Source organism: Musa acuminata, unplaced genomic scaffold (assembly GCF_036884655.1).
Source record: "Musa acuminata AAA Group cultivar baxijiao unplaced genomic scaffold, Cavendish_Baxijiao_AAA HiC_scaffold_412, whole genome shotgun sequence".
In the NCBI taxonomy this organism is placed as follows: Eukaryota; Viridiplantae; Streptophyta; class Magnoliopsida; order Zingiberales; family Musaceae; genus Musa; species Musa acuminata.
Genome location: NW_027020660.1, coordinates 637924 through 654434, shown reverse-complemented (window position 1 = coordinate 654434; position 16511 = coordinate 637924). Strand labels below are relative to the sequence as shown.

The 16511-nt window shown below is 37.2% G+C and overlaps 1 protein-coding gene across 1 annotated transcript; it reads right to left on the bottom strand.

Annotated features, from left to right (window-relative positions):
- Positions 1 to 10957: 10957 nt before the first annotated feature.
- Positions 10958 to 12347, bottom strand: LOC135658695 (AUGMIN subunit 6-like). The gene is made up of 3 exons (XM_065176158.1): positions 12040 to 12347; positions 11422 to 11889; positions 10958 to 11252 (listed from the first exon to the last, which is right to left on the bottom strand). Exons 1-3 carry the CDS (start codon positions 12254 to 12256, stop codon positions 11212 to 11214), a joined length of 726 nt encoding a protein of 241 aa, XP_065032230.1. The 5' UTR covers positions 12257 to 12347; the 3' UTR covers positions 10958 to 11211.
- Between the last annotated feature and the right edge of the window lie 4164 nt (positions 12348 to 16511).

Genomic DNA, 16511 nt, shown 5'->3' with positions numbered 1-16511 from the left:
TACAATTATCCTAACGTCCCCCATTGATATTTTATGTTTATGAGTGACAGGGAAGCTAAGCTTGAACCGTCTTTCTATGCTAACCTCTATACGATAATATAAGTTGGACGATGATCGATTGTAATGTTTCATATCAATCGATTATAAATAATTATCAGATTTTATCTTCCTTATCGAATTGTTTCAATTAATTATACGATATTATCTTAATGATAAGTGATAATTTCGTTATCATAAAAATTATTTTTTTTATAAAAAAAAATAAAAAACTAAAAAAGAGAGGAAAAGAGTTAATATTTATTTTCCACCGTTACCGAGACTAGGTATAACCCGAACCGAGCGATAAAATTTGGATCGAGATCAATTTATTTTAAACCCGACTCGACGATGTTTTTTAAGCGGGGTAAACCAAAAAGGATAATGCACCCGTCAGCCCACCCGTAGTCGAGAACCATGACCATCCTTTCGTTATTTTTTATGCCACCGATTAAACGGCGCCGAGCGAGCGTAGATCGCCCTGGTCGGACGTCTCCTGAGACCAGCCAAATCGAGTTGTCGATCTCTGACCTAGCGGACTCCTACGTTCTCCCCTCTTGTCAAGATCCAGTACATGTTCTAGATCTCTCCTAAAAGTGAGCTTCATGTGTCGATTCTTTCCGATTTGAACTCGTCGCTCTGTTTTCGATATTGTCGCCGACGATATAGTGTTGAGAATCGTCAATCGAGTTTCTCGGCACCTTCCATAGCCAGCAATACTGATCTTTCTCTCACAACCAATCTTACGGGTGCTGTTGATTCGTCTTCGCTCGCTCACCCATGCCCCCGGTTGTGACATCCTTCGCTTATTTACATCGTCCTTTCTGTAAATTCTATTGTTATCCCCATCATCTGGCCTTACATCGATAGAGTATCTGCTGGACTCGATGACTGATACAGTTAAATGCTTGGATGATCAACAAAGCTCATCGACGATTCGGGTGACATGTCCACTCGATGGTTGATACAGTTACATGCTTGGATGATCAACAAAACTCATCGATAATTACTAAATCCAACAGCTTTATGTTATCGACTAATTTATTATTCTTTCTCGAAGAAATTGGGTAATGCTAAGGGTAAATTCTTAATTTAAGATCAGTATTACATTAGATTGGGATTCGGGTGACATGTCCACTCGATGATTGATACAGTTGTTAAATGCTTGGATGATCAACAAAACTCATCGATAATTACCAAATCCAACAGCATTATGTTATCGACTAATTTGTTTTTCTTTCTCGAAGAAATTGGGTGATGCTAAGGGTAAATTCTTAATTTAAGATTAGTATGACATTTGACTGGGATTCGAGTGACATGTCCACTATCAATTAATCTAAGGAACTTGAAGACAAACAAAACACCATATGACTGCCCAGTGATTTAAAAAACGCTAGGTGCCAAAAGGCGCCAAGGTCCACAAACGCCCGAGGCGCTAGGCGCTCGCCCAGGCGCTCGCCCGAGCGAAGCGAGACGCTAAAATATAAAAATATATAATATAATTAATAATTTCAAATAAATAAAAATTAACAACATTAAAATCAAAATAATATATTATTAATCTATTAACAGAAAATTAATCATTTCAAAATTCAAATAAACTTAATATTAAGAGTATACTATATACTAAGCCTGATGGAGAAACGAGGAAGCAGCGGCGAGCGGCGGCAGCAGCAGTGGCGAGCGGCGGCACAGCAGCGGCGAGCGGCGGCAGCGGGAAAGGGAAAAGGAGCAGAAGGCACGAGCAGTGGGAGGGCTCGCGGGAGGCGCGAGCAGCGGGAGGGCTCGAGGGAGGCGCGAGCAGCGGGAAGGCTCGCGGGAGGGCTCGTAGGAGGCGCGAGCAGCGAGAGGGCTCGCGGGAGGCGCGAGCTGCGGGAGGGCTCGAGGGAGGCGCGAGCAGCGGGAAGGCTCGCGGGAGGCGCGAGCAGCGACAGCGGCGAGCAGCGGCAGCGGGAGCAGGAGCGACGAGCAGCGAGATCGCGATCGGGATCGGGATCGGCAACGGCAGCGGCTGCGGCAGGAGGTTAGGGTTGGGTAAGGGTTAGGGTTGGGGTTATATAGGTTTAGTTGGTTCGATTGAACCAACTAACAACCGAATCAGAACCGAACCAGACCTAAATTCTGGTTCGGTCGCCTTGATTTACCCAGGCGCTCGCCCGAAGCGCCCACGCCTGGGCTCGGGCGAGCGCCCAGGCGCCGCCTGCTTAAACATTACTCTTTCTTGAATGGTCTACATGGCATGCATTTCTTAATTACAACTCATGATGTGATATTGCAATGAGTTTTCAGTTGTCGAAGCTCATGGAAAGACTGGAATTCCAAAGGTGGTAGAAACATGGGGGCAGCCAAATGCTTCATCTTGTGTCCTTGCTGCTTCTTATTCTGATCACAAAACTGATCCGGTTTGTTATCACATTCTTTGTTGGATTTGAGTTATTATACATAAATGAATGCTATGACAATCTTAACTACTTAATGGGAGGTAAACAATCAAATCAAAGCTTATGTTAGTCTCCTTTTGGATCTTCATGGCTTCTTGGTAGTTTTGAAGTAAACCAGAAATCGATCTTATTAGTTTCTCTTGAATATTAATGAAAGCTTCTCTAGTTTGAAGCTAATATTCATGTTATGTTCTTCTTTCTTAAAGAAGCAGAAACCTATTTTGTGCCTTCACTTTCCAGCTTGAAAGTTTAATTTGGATGATCAATGGAGATATGGTGGTTTAACATTACAAAAGAAAAGTGTATGTTCAAAGATTTTAGAGTTTGATTACGGTGGACAAGCATTCCTAAGTATTATACAAACTTTAATGTGATTATTCACGATTAGTTTGAGATCTAGGATCAATTCCTATAAGGAAGTTTTATAATTCATTGGAACCCTGTTTTGGATTTGCGAATTCTGTTGACTATAATGTCACATTCTATTTCGCATTCTTGGATTGGCATGTAATCACTAAAGATGTGTTTCCACCTTTCTTTCCTTTGTTAGGAAATTCTTATATGTTACTCTAGTATAATTATATCTTTAATCTCATAACAGTTCGACGTGTAAAATATTCTTCTACCTTCTAGACATGACACTTGTAAATTGTTTGCTATTCTTTGCAGCTTTTGGCTGTTGCTCGCAAGAATGGTTCGGTAAGTTATCATATATGAAACAAGAGAAAACCCTCTTTTTCTAGGTTGTTGAAACATGGGATATTCTATGAATTCCAGGTTGAGTGTCTAAATCCTATTAATGGAGAGGCTTTGGGCATCACTAAGATCGATCAACCCTTATCACTGGATGGCTCTCTTAATGATGATCATGTTGTTGGATTGCATCTCTTCAAAACTAAAGGAATCGATGTTCCATCAAGGTAACATAAATAAATGCCATAGTTCATAGCTCATAGCAGATGAAGCATTTTTTTGAACTTGTATCCGAACATTTTACCAATCTGCTGTACCTAAGATATATTCTGTAGAAACTTGTTCATGTGAAAGAGTATCACAGATGGTTGAATTAAAATTTTAGCACCTGCCCAATTTGCATTTAGGGGGTCAAACCTATGACACTATCATGTTTAAAAGACTGCTGCAGGCATATGTATCTGCAGGACATTGAATAAAAAAGTTCAGAGAGATTATTCTTGCTTTCAGCACTTACTCCTGTATTTGACATCCCAAGGTTCCAATGTATATAGATAGTGAAACTTAATACGAAGGTTTATCTAGTGATTCAAGAGCAAAGCTTTGTGGACAAAGAAAGTTGTATTAGAACTAGAAGAGAGGAGAACTAGCTGACGTATATTCACAATGATTTTGCATATGCATGCATCTGTATGCAAGAATGGAAATTCTGTACATCTATCGAGTAAAATTTAGTTCATGGTGGTACTGTTACTTACAAACTTTAGTTGTGATCTCGAATTGCATGCACATTCTTATATTCATTCAATCCTTATGTTTTTCAGGTCAGTTTCATTACTTACCTGTCTGGAAAAGGGTAATGCTTGCTTGAGGTCCATTCCCGTCGGTGATGCGCCAGAAAACTCAACTACTGCTTCTCATATTACATGGAATGTATGCTCTTCTGGTAAAATAATATGTTCTTCAGTGGATAAAAGTGAGAATTATGCCTTATTTGGAGGGTAAGTTTCCGTAAGCTGTTAAAGAAATGTATATGAGTTTGTTGCAATTATATTCATGGGTGACAGCCTCTTTAATAAAAATTTGAAAGGTTGTTATATTGCCTAATTTTGGCCTAGTACTTTAATTTGTGTTTTCTTTTCTCTCAGGAATGGCATTGAATTGAACATGTGGGATCTTGGAAAATGCAGTAAGATCTGGAGTGCAAAATCTGTGAGTCACTTCATTCTTATTAGTGCAATTTAATGAGAGTTTCTGGTCTATTTGTATTTTGATTATGAAGATTCTATCGGTTTGCTCTTTGTCTTTTGTAGCCTCCTTCTAATAGACTTGGTATATTCTCTCCAACTTGGTTTACTGCTGCAACTTTTCTGAGTGAAGATGACCATAGAAAAGTTGTGGCTGGCACGATCAATCATCAGGTATGGCACTATGAAATATGTTTACTAGTTGTAGCTTACAAGCTAAAAAATGCTAATAGTTGGGAGTATAACTTTTATTGTAAGTCTTTCGACAACTTTTGCAATTGTTGCCATGAGATCGAGGATACATGTGAAAGCCTTAAGTTTGATTTTATGATAACAGTGCCTGACCAAACTTTTTTACAAATACTGCTTGCACATTTGGAGTGTTAACCAACTTGTAGTTAATAAACAGTTTTCTTCTGTTTATTGATTAATGTTGAAATATTCTTGACCATATGGTCTATCCTGATTAATGAATCTTTTGTATGTGGTTAATAGTTTTTGACCCATTGCTTTAGAAGTTGAGAAAATGATGTAAACTAATTACTCAGTCCGCATGAGATTCTAATGATCAGTATGTTATTATTCTCTTATTTGTTAAAAATTATATCTTGTGATAGATTCGTCTTTATGATACTTCAGCACAGAGGAGACCTGTAATTTCAGTCGACTTTAGAGAATCTCCAATTAAAGCAGCTTGTGAAGATCTAGATGGCTATACAGTCTATGTAGGCAATGGTTTTGGGGATCTTGCTTCATTTGATATGAGAACAGGTAAAAGACATAGTTCTACACGTACACTATGCGGCTATGCTTTAATTTTATTTACCCGATTCATTCATCCTCTTTAGTTTGTTGTTTTTTATGATCATAATCTCATGATTCTGAAATTTCATGTATGAGAACTAGTGAAAGTCATAGTTCTACAAGGTCACTGTACAACTACATTGTTAATTATATTTAGTTGTTTTGTTTATTTCTCTTTTGTTTTCTTTTTTTGTGGATATAATTTCTTGATTGGATATAATTTCTTGATCAGATCCTTTCTCTGATTGCCGTTTAGTTATCATCTCATATCTAAGACTCTTTGATTCTTATAGACATTTATCATATGTCTAGCTCCTTGTTCCTACTCCCATAATAAACTAAGTCCTATTACCATAATGGACAAAATTATCACGGTTTCTTATTTTATTTCATCGATAAAAACTTTTTAGTTTTTGGGCTGTCCGATGAACCTCAACTTGTTATTCCTTTATGGTCAAATTGTTGGAGTTGAAACTTTCAGTAGAACAGAAAGTTCTTTCAAACAGTTTTATGTCAGACAATATATGTGGCTACATCATAAGCAATTTTAGAAGTAATCAGCTGATGTTGAAGGCCTTTATGAAATCGTAAAAAAAGTTTAAGACTCAACATGAATTAAGGATATAGAACCAGGAATAGTCACTTCCAACAAGGAAACTAAAGGTTTGAATGTGACATGTGTTGCAGGTATGGTATGCATAAAGGAAATTATGCTAACTCCTATATTACATAGTTTTCTCAGTTGATTACATGATGTTCTAATTTCTTTTCATTGTCAATGAACTGGCTCAACTATTCTTAACTATGTGCGGTAAGTAGTCATCCTCCTGTTTTTTGTGCATTAATGCTTTCTGTCATTTCTGAGAAGTCCATGCTTTATGTTTACATTTTTGGTGACCTGTGCTCTTGGATTAAGGATTTGGTCCAAAGAATGTTAATGAATTGAGCTCATTATCAGAGACGGAACTAGCTTGACTCACTTGGAACTTATATTTTCTGTTATTAACTCAGTTCAAGTAATAATATTTCATCTAATTAACTGGGTAGATTTTTCCAATGTGAGCTTGAAGCTAGGACATGCTTATAGCTGAAAAATCTTATTTAACAATTCAAATTCCTAGTGTCGTTAAAGTATGGGGTAATGGGTAGTACCATTCATTTTAGTTTTTTGAATTGTAGTATTTACCGTTATTCTGATGCTTATGATTTTGAAATATCTGAGTTTTCTTTTAATGGTTTCACATTTGTATCACCTGTTAGACAATTAATAATTAGCTTCTATCAATGATGAATTGGCCCCTGGTGATTCAAGTGATTCAGGGTTACTAATATTTAGAACTAACTCTTGATGTTGACTAGATGGCAGTCGATTTCCTTGTTTCAAGAAAACTGATCGGATGCTTTATTGGTAAGTGCTCTGGAAGCATCAGATCTATAGCGAGACATCCAGAACTTCCCATGATAGCATCTTGTGGTAAGAAGTTGTATACTGTTAATTCAACATATTCAGTCAATTTTACTTCTACCATGGCACAAAATAGTGTTTTGTTTCCTCGAAAAAAAGGAAAAAGAATAGTGTTCCATGTTGGAAGTTTTTAGTTTATAACTCAGATATACCAAATTTAATATATTTGGTGGTTTTCATTTAATGTAACTTTTCAAGCTTTCTATTGTTCTTTGATATGTTGAGTAACGATCCTCCATGGATTATCAGTCATTGTTTCATTTCAAGAGAAATTACTGGTGCATACTGTTTCATCTTGAAGGTTAATGTTCGACATACTTTTCATGGTTTATTGGGAGTTATTTTACAATCAATTTTGTTAAAGATAAACATCCTTCTGTTTGTGTTTCTAATGAAAACCAAAGTGTTATGTCTAACATACGGCTCTCATCCTGCTCATCTTCGACTCGGGTTTATAAATTTATTACCATCCATGACCCACACAAAAAATTAATGGTACTAGCTGTCTTACCGCTGCATGAATTTCCTACGAGAATACATGTATTATTATTGGCATATGCTTCAGTTATATTTGCAAGATAGTTGGGGGTTCATTTTTTTCATTGGGGTGAGATGGGCTGGTGCAGGCAGGCTTGGGGTTGGGTTAGGTGATATCTGTCCTTGTCTTGGACTTAAATCGGTTTTGGAAAATTGTACCCTAATTCAACCATGATTATGCATGTTTCCCTGTCAAATCTGTTCAAACCCGACCCAGTTGAATTGGATTTAGTCAAGTCCCCTGACCTTGCCTCATCTTTGACTCGGGTTCATAAACTTAGTACCATCTCCGACACAATAAAGATTGATGTAACTATTATCTCATAGCTTATGAATACATTTTTTACTATTGATATATTCTTTAATTATATTAACAAGATAGTAGGTAAATTACTTATATGAAATTGCTGGGGTTTTTTTTCTGGTGCGGTCGGATACGTGGAGAAAGGATGGGGGAGGCTTGAGATGGGGATGGGGATAGGTGATATTGTTCTTGTCCCGGTCCTGATTAGTTTTGAACAATTATAACCCAACCCTGGGTCCGACATCGACCTTGACCCAATCCCCAATTTGATTGGATTAGCCATTGGGGCAGTACACCATCGGCCTAGTGTGAAATTCTCATTTCTAGCTATGTCATGTTGACAGATTTTATTGAAGAAAATATCTCAATGGTAGCAGTAAGCATCATCAAGTTTTAGGTAGTTCCCACCTCAATAGACTCGGCATTAGATGGACATCATTTGTAATATTTGGATGTGTTGTTTTGGAAGTTCTCTTGTTGGTAATTTAAAAAGATGATACATGCTGAAAAGTGTACTGCCATACTTTGGGATACTTGTTTGTGGTGACTTGTACCTTGCAAATTCAAGTTTACTTTTTATTAAAAGTTAACTATAATTTTGAACGTTCAAGATGTAAGAGAATCTTTTTCTCTTATTTTGCTGGCCCTAGAGCTTTGACTGAAATTTCTTGTCATGTTTGAAACTGTAATATATATTCTTGCTATGAGTTTTTTTTGGTAAAACTATAGTTAAGCATGAAATATTTTTAATTTCATATGCCATGTCTTCACAAGTAATATGTCAAACTATGCTTTCGTGCAAACCTTAGTTCTTTACTCGCCACATTATGCATTAGTGTTTTGGTCGTAGGTTTATAAGGTCATACTTAATGATGATATTGGTTTATAGGATTGGACAGCTATTTGCATGTGTGGGATGCAAAGACGAGACAACTTCTATCTGCGGTATGCTATAACTACTATCAGCTCATAAATGGATCTTGCTTCAACAAAATTTTCAGTATCCTTTGGCTTACATATAATAGAACAATTTTAAAGAAGGGAATTTAAGTTTGGTAGTGCTTTGCAATTTAGTTCTTCCTCTTGGTTTAGATTCATTTTTCATGTAAAGCCCATTAATTTATAGGTTATATTGGGGTAATTGGATGCATATTGTAGAGGAATGCATAGGTTCAACAACTAGTGCTTGCAAACAGTTCACATTTTCTTTTTGGTTTGTATAAACCTATCATTGAGTATATTTCTTTTTTTAATAGGTTTTCCTCAAGCAACATCTAACAAATGTGGTGATCGATTCACATTTCTCAGGTATTACTTATTTAACAATTTGGATTTGACACTACAAATTCACATTTACATGCTCTATGGCTCTATACAACTTAATACTTCGGTAGATCCACATTGGAAATGAATGTGATATTAGTACATGTAACTTGATTGATCTATTTCAAATAACAAACATGGTTAACATCTCGTGTGTTTGTTTCTGCTCCATATAAATAATGGATTAGTAGGTCAACTAAGTCTTATCTAAAACATAGCTAACCTCCATACAAATAATGGATTAGTAGGTCAACTAGCTTTAGGGTTAACACCATGAACATCATGTGCACCATGATAATAGTGTACTTGAGTGAGGGATTTTGAGCCAGTTTTGTTGAGGACATCTCCATTTGGTTAGGGTAGATTGTGACTTCCTAATAATCCCACTTAGGCAAATGACCTGACAGGGATGCTGATAATGCATGGGCTTAGGCAATTTGGGTCACATGACAAGGCCCACTTGGTACAATTTGGATCACATGTTATGATGAACGAAGCCCTAAATGCATGCTAAATTTGAAACAAAACCCAATCAAAACATATTCCATGTGTTCAGATTTATATAGTTTGATAAAATATTTGGGTTACAAGAGTATACATACCTGAGCAACAGCATGCCCATGTGTGCTAGTTACTAGTAATATCAGTCCATGGACTTCTTACATCATTGGCAATAAATTTACTGTATTACACTATTAATAGCAAATGATTTAGACAAGCCTTACCATCAGGACTCTTCTGGTTCCCGGTGGTCATGGGCATCTCATTAGTTATTGTTGAATCTTTAGTCATGGTACCTCCATTTAGGTTTGGTCAAGTATTCTACCACAAAAAAAAATCTGGCTAGCCTATGAAGTATTTGGGTTATGATATCATGAAGCACAGACAAATAGGCATGTTTTATGGCAGTGCTTGTCAGCACAGTGATGTTGGAACAAATTGTACATGTAGATTGTTGGTAGCTTTTTACCTAAATCCTATTCTAGAATAGGTCGGTTTTCTTCTTTAATTAATGTTAGAAAATCTGTAAGGAACTCGTTCGTCATGTAAAACAATTTGATAATGTCTCAAAATTCTTGTTAAACAGGTTCCAATGGCAATACTTGTGATCAACAAGCTGATCTACAAGTATGCGATGATACTGAAACCATAGATAATGATGAATTGCCAATCTCTAGCGGTAAGAAAGTATCTAAAAGGAAGAGAGTTGGCAAAGTCAAGAAGAAAAGAAAGTCTGGGACCAGTACGATGATGAAACAAGTGAAGCCCATATATTAAGTTAAGCTGAATCTGAAGACAATAGTGTCTTGCCACCCCTCAAACAGGAAAAATCATTAGATGAGCACAGCAAGAGGCTCAAGCAGAAAAAGAGCAAGAAGATTTTGCCATGAAGGAGGCATGACGGTCATCAAGAAAGTTGCAGTGAAGGATGGGTGAGTCGGTGATAATTCCATAATTTGTGACGACCATGACTGAGCCCACCACCCATCGGGCAAACCGACTAGATGATGAGTCTCTCGCCAAACTTACTCCAGATGTCCAACACTCTAATGAAAGGAGGAAAGTTAGATTGAGTGTTGAGTTTTTTAAAAGAGTGTTTTAGAATTTGAAGAGCAAATCGGATAAAGGCTTATGGATTCTTTGAGAATTTGTTTGTGCTATTGCATCGCACAAAGATGTTAAAATAGTGGTTTCGAAGGTAAAATTAAGGAAATTAAAATTTTGATAGTTATATGCAATTGTGATAGTTATATGCAATTAGAATTTTGATAGTTATACCCGAAGACTACCAAGAAAATTGTGATAGTTATATGCAATTAGAATTTTGATGGTTATACCCTCAGACTACCAAGAAAATTGTGAGACTTATATGCAATTAGAATTTTGATTTGCATATGGGTTACAGAGGATTCTCCATGAGTCATTTGTAGGCAAACTGATTGCTTGTGCACAAAACCTGATTCACAAAATACCGAATTATAACTTGCAGTCCACATGTCACCAATATTTACCCATGACGATAACAAAGATCTGACCCACAAATCCAAAACAAGCCATTGAAGGGTAAGAAGGACATTTTGTTAAGTCGGAAAAGATACAACATAATTACAGCTGCTACACACCGGGTAGAGAAAATGACACCATCATCAAAACAACCAACAACAACAGTGAAATCGCATGTAAATTAGACTACATCACACGATTCAAACTCGAATTAGAAACCCTTATATTTCAGTTGCTTAAGTTAGTCACCATCGCATCGCAAACAAATGTATGATGTTGGCCCTCTGACCAAGACTGCTGCATCTAACCTTTCTCTTCAGCTGCATATAATACCACCACCATGGTGGATATGGAACTCTAGTGTTCCATGAGAGCAGCATCAGTTTCAGATAATGGTGCTGCAGAAGAAAAGAAAATGGTTGCCACAGTTAGCGGTGTAGTAATCAGGAACAAGAACTATGAGCAATGCACTCAGCCAACAGAGCGGACAGTGAAGACCAAAATCAACACCCACACTAGGCAGTTTGAAAAAATATACCAACACATGCCTGGAAATATTAACCATACCAAGCAAGTCCTCGTATGCATCTTGGAAGAATGATGATTCCAGTAACAATGGAGGTGAGAAAACTTGATCCAGAGTGTTGTTAGCTTCAGGATGCGTTCTTTGTATTTTTTCAGTGGATGGTTGGAACAGCCTGGCCAGGTTTTTGTTCTCCTTCAGTCCATTCAATTTATTTAACATATCTGGAATGAAGCTTTGCTGGCTATTGGCATTACAGGAAAGATCTGTCATGTTCATCGGGGCCTGATCTTCTGGTGGTGAGGAGAAAACCAGTTGTTGATTTCTCCAGTTAGGAACATAGTCGATTTCTTTCTGAGAAGCAGCATCTGTTGTTGATAGAGGTATAAAGAAGTGTTCAGAACCATCATCACTGCTTCTTTCCTGCAACAATTCTGAGTTGCTTGATGAGCTTGATAGTGCAGCTTCACGAACAGAACGACGAATGTTGTGAGCATAATAATCATCAGTCTCTGAAAAATTAAACCACATGGAATAGTGAATAGACAAGTAAAATTTGCTCATCTCTATTTATTATGTAAACAAAGTAGAAACTGGATAATAGCTGTTGGTCTTCAACATCTGAAGATCGCCTCGAGTGGGTAATGGCTGAAGGCGCTGACCTTGTGCTTCACCATCTTCATCAATTGTAAATGGAGGTGAAACTGTTTTTGGGGCTGGCAAAGTTTCCTGATTGGTTTGACTACCTACAGGATGCTGCTTTGGTGCTTGGTTGCCTTTCCCCGATGAATTTGGAGTTAGATTGAATAAATGAGGGAGTTTCAAAGTTGGACTACCGGAGACTTTCTCAATCTGAGCAGAGGAGAATTTACAAGTCATCTCAGCAACTTCATCAGTCAACCTTTCCTGTTAATAAAATTTCAAATTCATTAGCAGTACATAGAGGCAAAAAGGGACAAATCTTAAAGATGACAAATTCTTGAACTAGAGGTGATTGACGAGTTGGGTCAGTCACGCTGAGATGGGTTATAGTAGGGACATGTAAGGCTGATGTGAATCGAGCCAATTTTCTAGTGGGTTTAGATTTCTAAATGAGGATTGAGGAACCAAACTATATAGCTATATGGTCAGAGTGGTTGATCATATTTGGTTTTGCATGTCAGAAGGGGGTTCAAGAAGATATAATTAAAACATTGCTATAAGCAAAACGTATGCTTGACCTTAATATAGCCAACCAGCCAACAGGTCAAGAGTTCTCGACCAGGCTCTGAACTATGTTCATGACAAGTTATCCTAAACAGTCCGGTGGGTTTGGTTTGACTTGGTGCATGTGATTAGAAATTGATGCCTCTACTTAAAGCAGCTGTTCTGTGTTGTAGATCTATGTTCCGTTACATTTAGTTAAGATATATCATAAATCTGGATACAGAGCAACCCTGCTTTTCCAAATAACTGCATCTTGAAAAGTAACTTGATATACAGTCATTCTCCTTTTAAGTTATAGAATTTTGTTAGCCAGCAGCATATACTTCAGCAAATCCACACTGGCCATATTGGTGACCACCGGGATTCCTGGTGTGGAACCTTATATAATTAGTCCATGGTTGCTGTGGCACTTAAGTGCTCATTACTTTAGTTCACACAGATTATACTGGTTAAGTAATGTTTAATGCTTTAGTGATGAAAATTGTAAAATGTGGTAGTCATGCTGCATATTATGTTGCATATGGATATAGGGAAATTCATCCTCCGATGTTTCTTGAGTAGATACAGTAGCATTTCTATAATCCTAGTTTGCCTATTTAATGGGCATCTTGGAGTTGGATATACCTGATGAACACATTTCTTTAGAGCATCATTACCTCTATGGGAGTAATCAAGTTGTGGATTAGTTAGAATCAGATGCTGCTGGAACTATTAGTTATGTGTGGCATGAAGACACCCTAAGGCTTCTGTTAAATCTAAACTTGTGGATTCTTGTGGTTGCATTTTCTCAAGGAGAGGCAAGCAGTGTTTTGTTACAGAAAAGAAAACAAAAAATTAGGCAATTTTGTGTCAAGTTTCTTAGGAGAAATTTAAACCACATTTCAACAGGCAAATAACTTGCTGCACACCCACATAATGGTATGTTCATGATCACGGTTGCCGTTTGTGACTGTATCAGTTTTCCCAGCTTGACTCGTCTCAATACCACAGTTTGATAATTTTTTGATGTATCAATGAAAATAACGTTTTAGCATTTGCAAGCTAATTAATGGTTGCAAGGACCAAAAGTAAGTTTTTTATATAGTGAAGTGGAAACTGTAAGAAAATTCTATATTTATTTTGTAGGCAGCAAAATTTATCTATGATTTTATATTCACTCAACTTCTGATGAATATCTTGACAATTAATGCAGATTTCTCTTTGAAAGTTGACATATTCTATAAATAGTTACCTTATCACCATAGTATTGTTCCTGTCAATGTCTCAAACGTTATTTAATGCTGCGGTTTTTTTGGGTGTCTGATAACATGTGTTTATTAAGAGAGCGACTTAATTCTTTATTTGTGATTTTTTTCCTGTTTGTTTATTTTGCTGATTGCTTTTCAACCTTTGCTGCTAAAGGTGAAAGCTAATGAAGGGGAGGGCCCGGAACTGCTTAGTAGTGCATCTGACAGCAGTAGCAGTGGGCATGCGGAGTCACTAGCTGCAACTCTTGCAGAACATCGCCAACATTTAGTTAGCATACAGGTCTAGTGATACCGGGATAACACTAATCATTTAGGGGCTAGTCCTCCCTGTAAAATTTCAGACCTTTATCCCTTTACTTTTATGATAATCCTTTTGCATTTTGATTCTTATAATTATTGATTTGTTCTTATCTGAATTTTAAGTGAGCAATCTGGTTGGATTTATTTAAAGCATAATTGAATTTTGTTCAAAAAACTGTATTTTGCCATATTTTCAATCATAACTTCACATTAATCCTTCAATGTCATCTATATTGGGTTCTCGGCCATGTGACACGTTTTCTTGTATGTGGTGTAGGCCTCAACTGTGATTAGGAAACATATCAATAGTTCTAATCACATTGTGGGCATTTCCTTTTTGTGTAAAATCATGAATTTTTTTTTTCCTTTTCTCCCGGTGTTCTGGTTTTTTATTTTGTGTGTGTCTTTACATTAACTTATCCTGCTATTCAGGGACTTGTTGATCAACTAAAGGAAGTCATTCCAGCAATACAGATGTCAATTTCAGATCTCACTGAAGAAGTAAACAATATTTTTTCAACCATGGTAGATGGGTTTAGTGTGCAATCAAGCACAACTGTTCAGTGCCAAAGTGCCAAAGTGCTGGAAGACAGTTGGTGGATTTGGTAATTATCGATGAGCTTTGTTGATCATCCAAGCATGTAACAACTGTATCAACCATCGAGTGGACATGTCACTCGAATCCCAATCGAATGTCATACTGATCTTAAATTAAGAATTTACCCTTAGCATCACCCAATTTCTTCGAGAAAAAATAATAAATTAGTCGATAACATAAAGCTGTTGGATTTGATAATTATCAATGAGCTTTGTTGATCATCCAAGCATGTAACTGTATCAACCATCGAGTGGACATGTCACCCGAATCGTCGATGAGCTTTTTTGATCATCCAAGCATATAACTGTATCAGCCATTGAGTCCAGCAGATACCTGACCATGCTTGGTGCTCTATCGATGTAAGGCCAGATGATGGGGATAACAATAGAATTTACAGAAAAGATGATGCAAATAAGCGAAGGATGTCACAACCGGAGGCATGGGTGATGCTGAGCTGGGTGACGCTGAGCGAGCGAAGACGAATCAACAGCACCCGTAAGATTGGTTGTGAGAGAAAGATCAGTATTGCTGGCTATGGAAGGTGCCGAGAAACCCGATTAACGATTCTCGACACTATATCGCCGGCGACCATACCGAAAACAAAGCGACGAGTTCAAATCGGAAAGAATCGACACATGAAGATCACTTTTAGGAGGGATCTAGAACATGTACCGGATCTTGATAAGAGGGGAGAACGTAGGAGTCCGCTAGGTCAGAGATCGACAACTCAATTTGGCTGGTCTCAGGAGGCGTCCGGCCAGGGCGATCTACGCTCGCTCGGCGCCGCTTAACCAGTAACATAAAAAACAAAGAAAGGATGATCAGAGTTCTCGATCCAAATTCTATCGCTCGATTTTATACCCAGTCTCGGTAACGGTGGAAAATAAACATTAACTCTTTTCCTCTATTTTTTTAGTTTTTTATTTTATTTTATAAAACAATATTTTTTATGATAACGAAATTATCACTTATCATTAACATAATATCATACAATTAATTGAAACAAGTCGATAGAAAAGATAAAATCAGATAATTATTTATAATCGATTAATGTGAAACATTAGAGTCGATCACCGTCCAACATATATTATCGTGTAGAGATTAGCATATAAAGACGGTTCAAACTTAGCTCCCCTGTCACCCATATGCATAAAATATCAATGGGGGACGTTAAGGTAATTGTAAGCTATATTCTTTATAAAAAAACACAGAAGACTGAAAGGAGAAAAGAAAGCATGGTTATGGTTCTCGACTACGGGAGGGCTGACGGGTGCACTATCATTTTTGGTTTGGCCCGCTTACAATTTACATCGTCGAGTCGGGTTTAAAATCAATTGATCTCGATCCAAATTCTAATACTCGGTTCGGGTTATGCCCAGTCTCGGTAACGGTGGAAAATAGACATTAACTCTTTTCCTCTCTTTTTCAGTTTTTTATTTTGATTTATAAAAAAAATATTTTTTATGATAATGAAATTATCACTTACCATTAAGATAATATCGTATAATTAATTGAAACGAGTCGACGGGGAAGATAAAATCTGATAATTAATTATAATCGATTGATATGAAACATTAGAGTCGATCACCGTCCAACATATATTATCGTGTAGAGGTTAGCATAGAAAGACGGTTCAAGCTTAGCTCTCTTGTCACCCATATGTATAAAATATCGATAGGGGACGTTAGGATAATTGCACGCTATATTCTTAATAAAGAAACACAGAAGACTGAAAGAAGAAAAGAAAGAATGGTTAGGGTTCTCGACTACGGGAGGGCTGACG

Bases quoted from the DNA above. Each gene is read 5' to 3' on its own strand.
- LOC135658695 (XM_065176158.1), bottom strand. From the start codon at position 12,256: ATGACTTGTAAATTCTCCTCTGCTCAGATTGAGAAAGTCTCCGGTAGT. The intron at 11,890-12,039 runs GTCAGCGCCTTC...TTAATTTTTCAG, and splicing joins TGAAGATGGTGAAGCACAAG to AGACTGATGATTATTATGCT. The intron at 11,253-11,421 runs GTATGGTTAATA...TTTCTTCTGCAG, and splicing joins TGCATACGAGGACTTGCTTG to CACCATTATCTGAAACTGAT.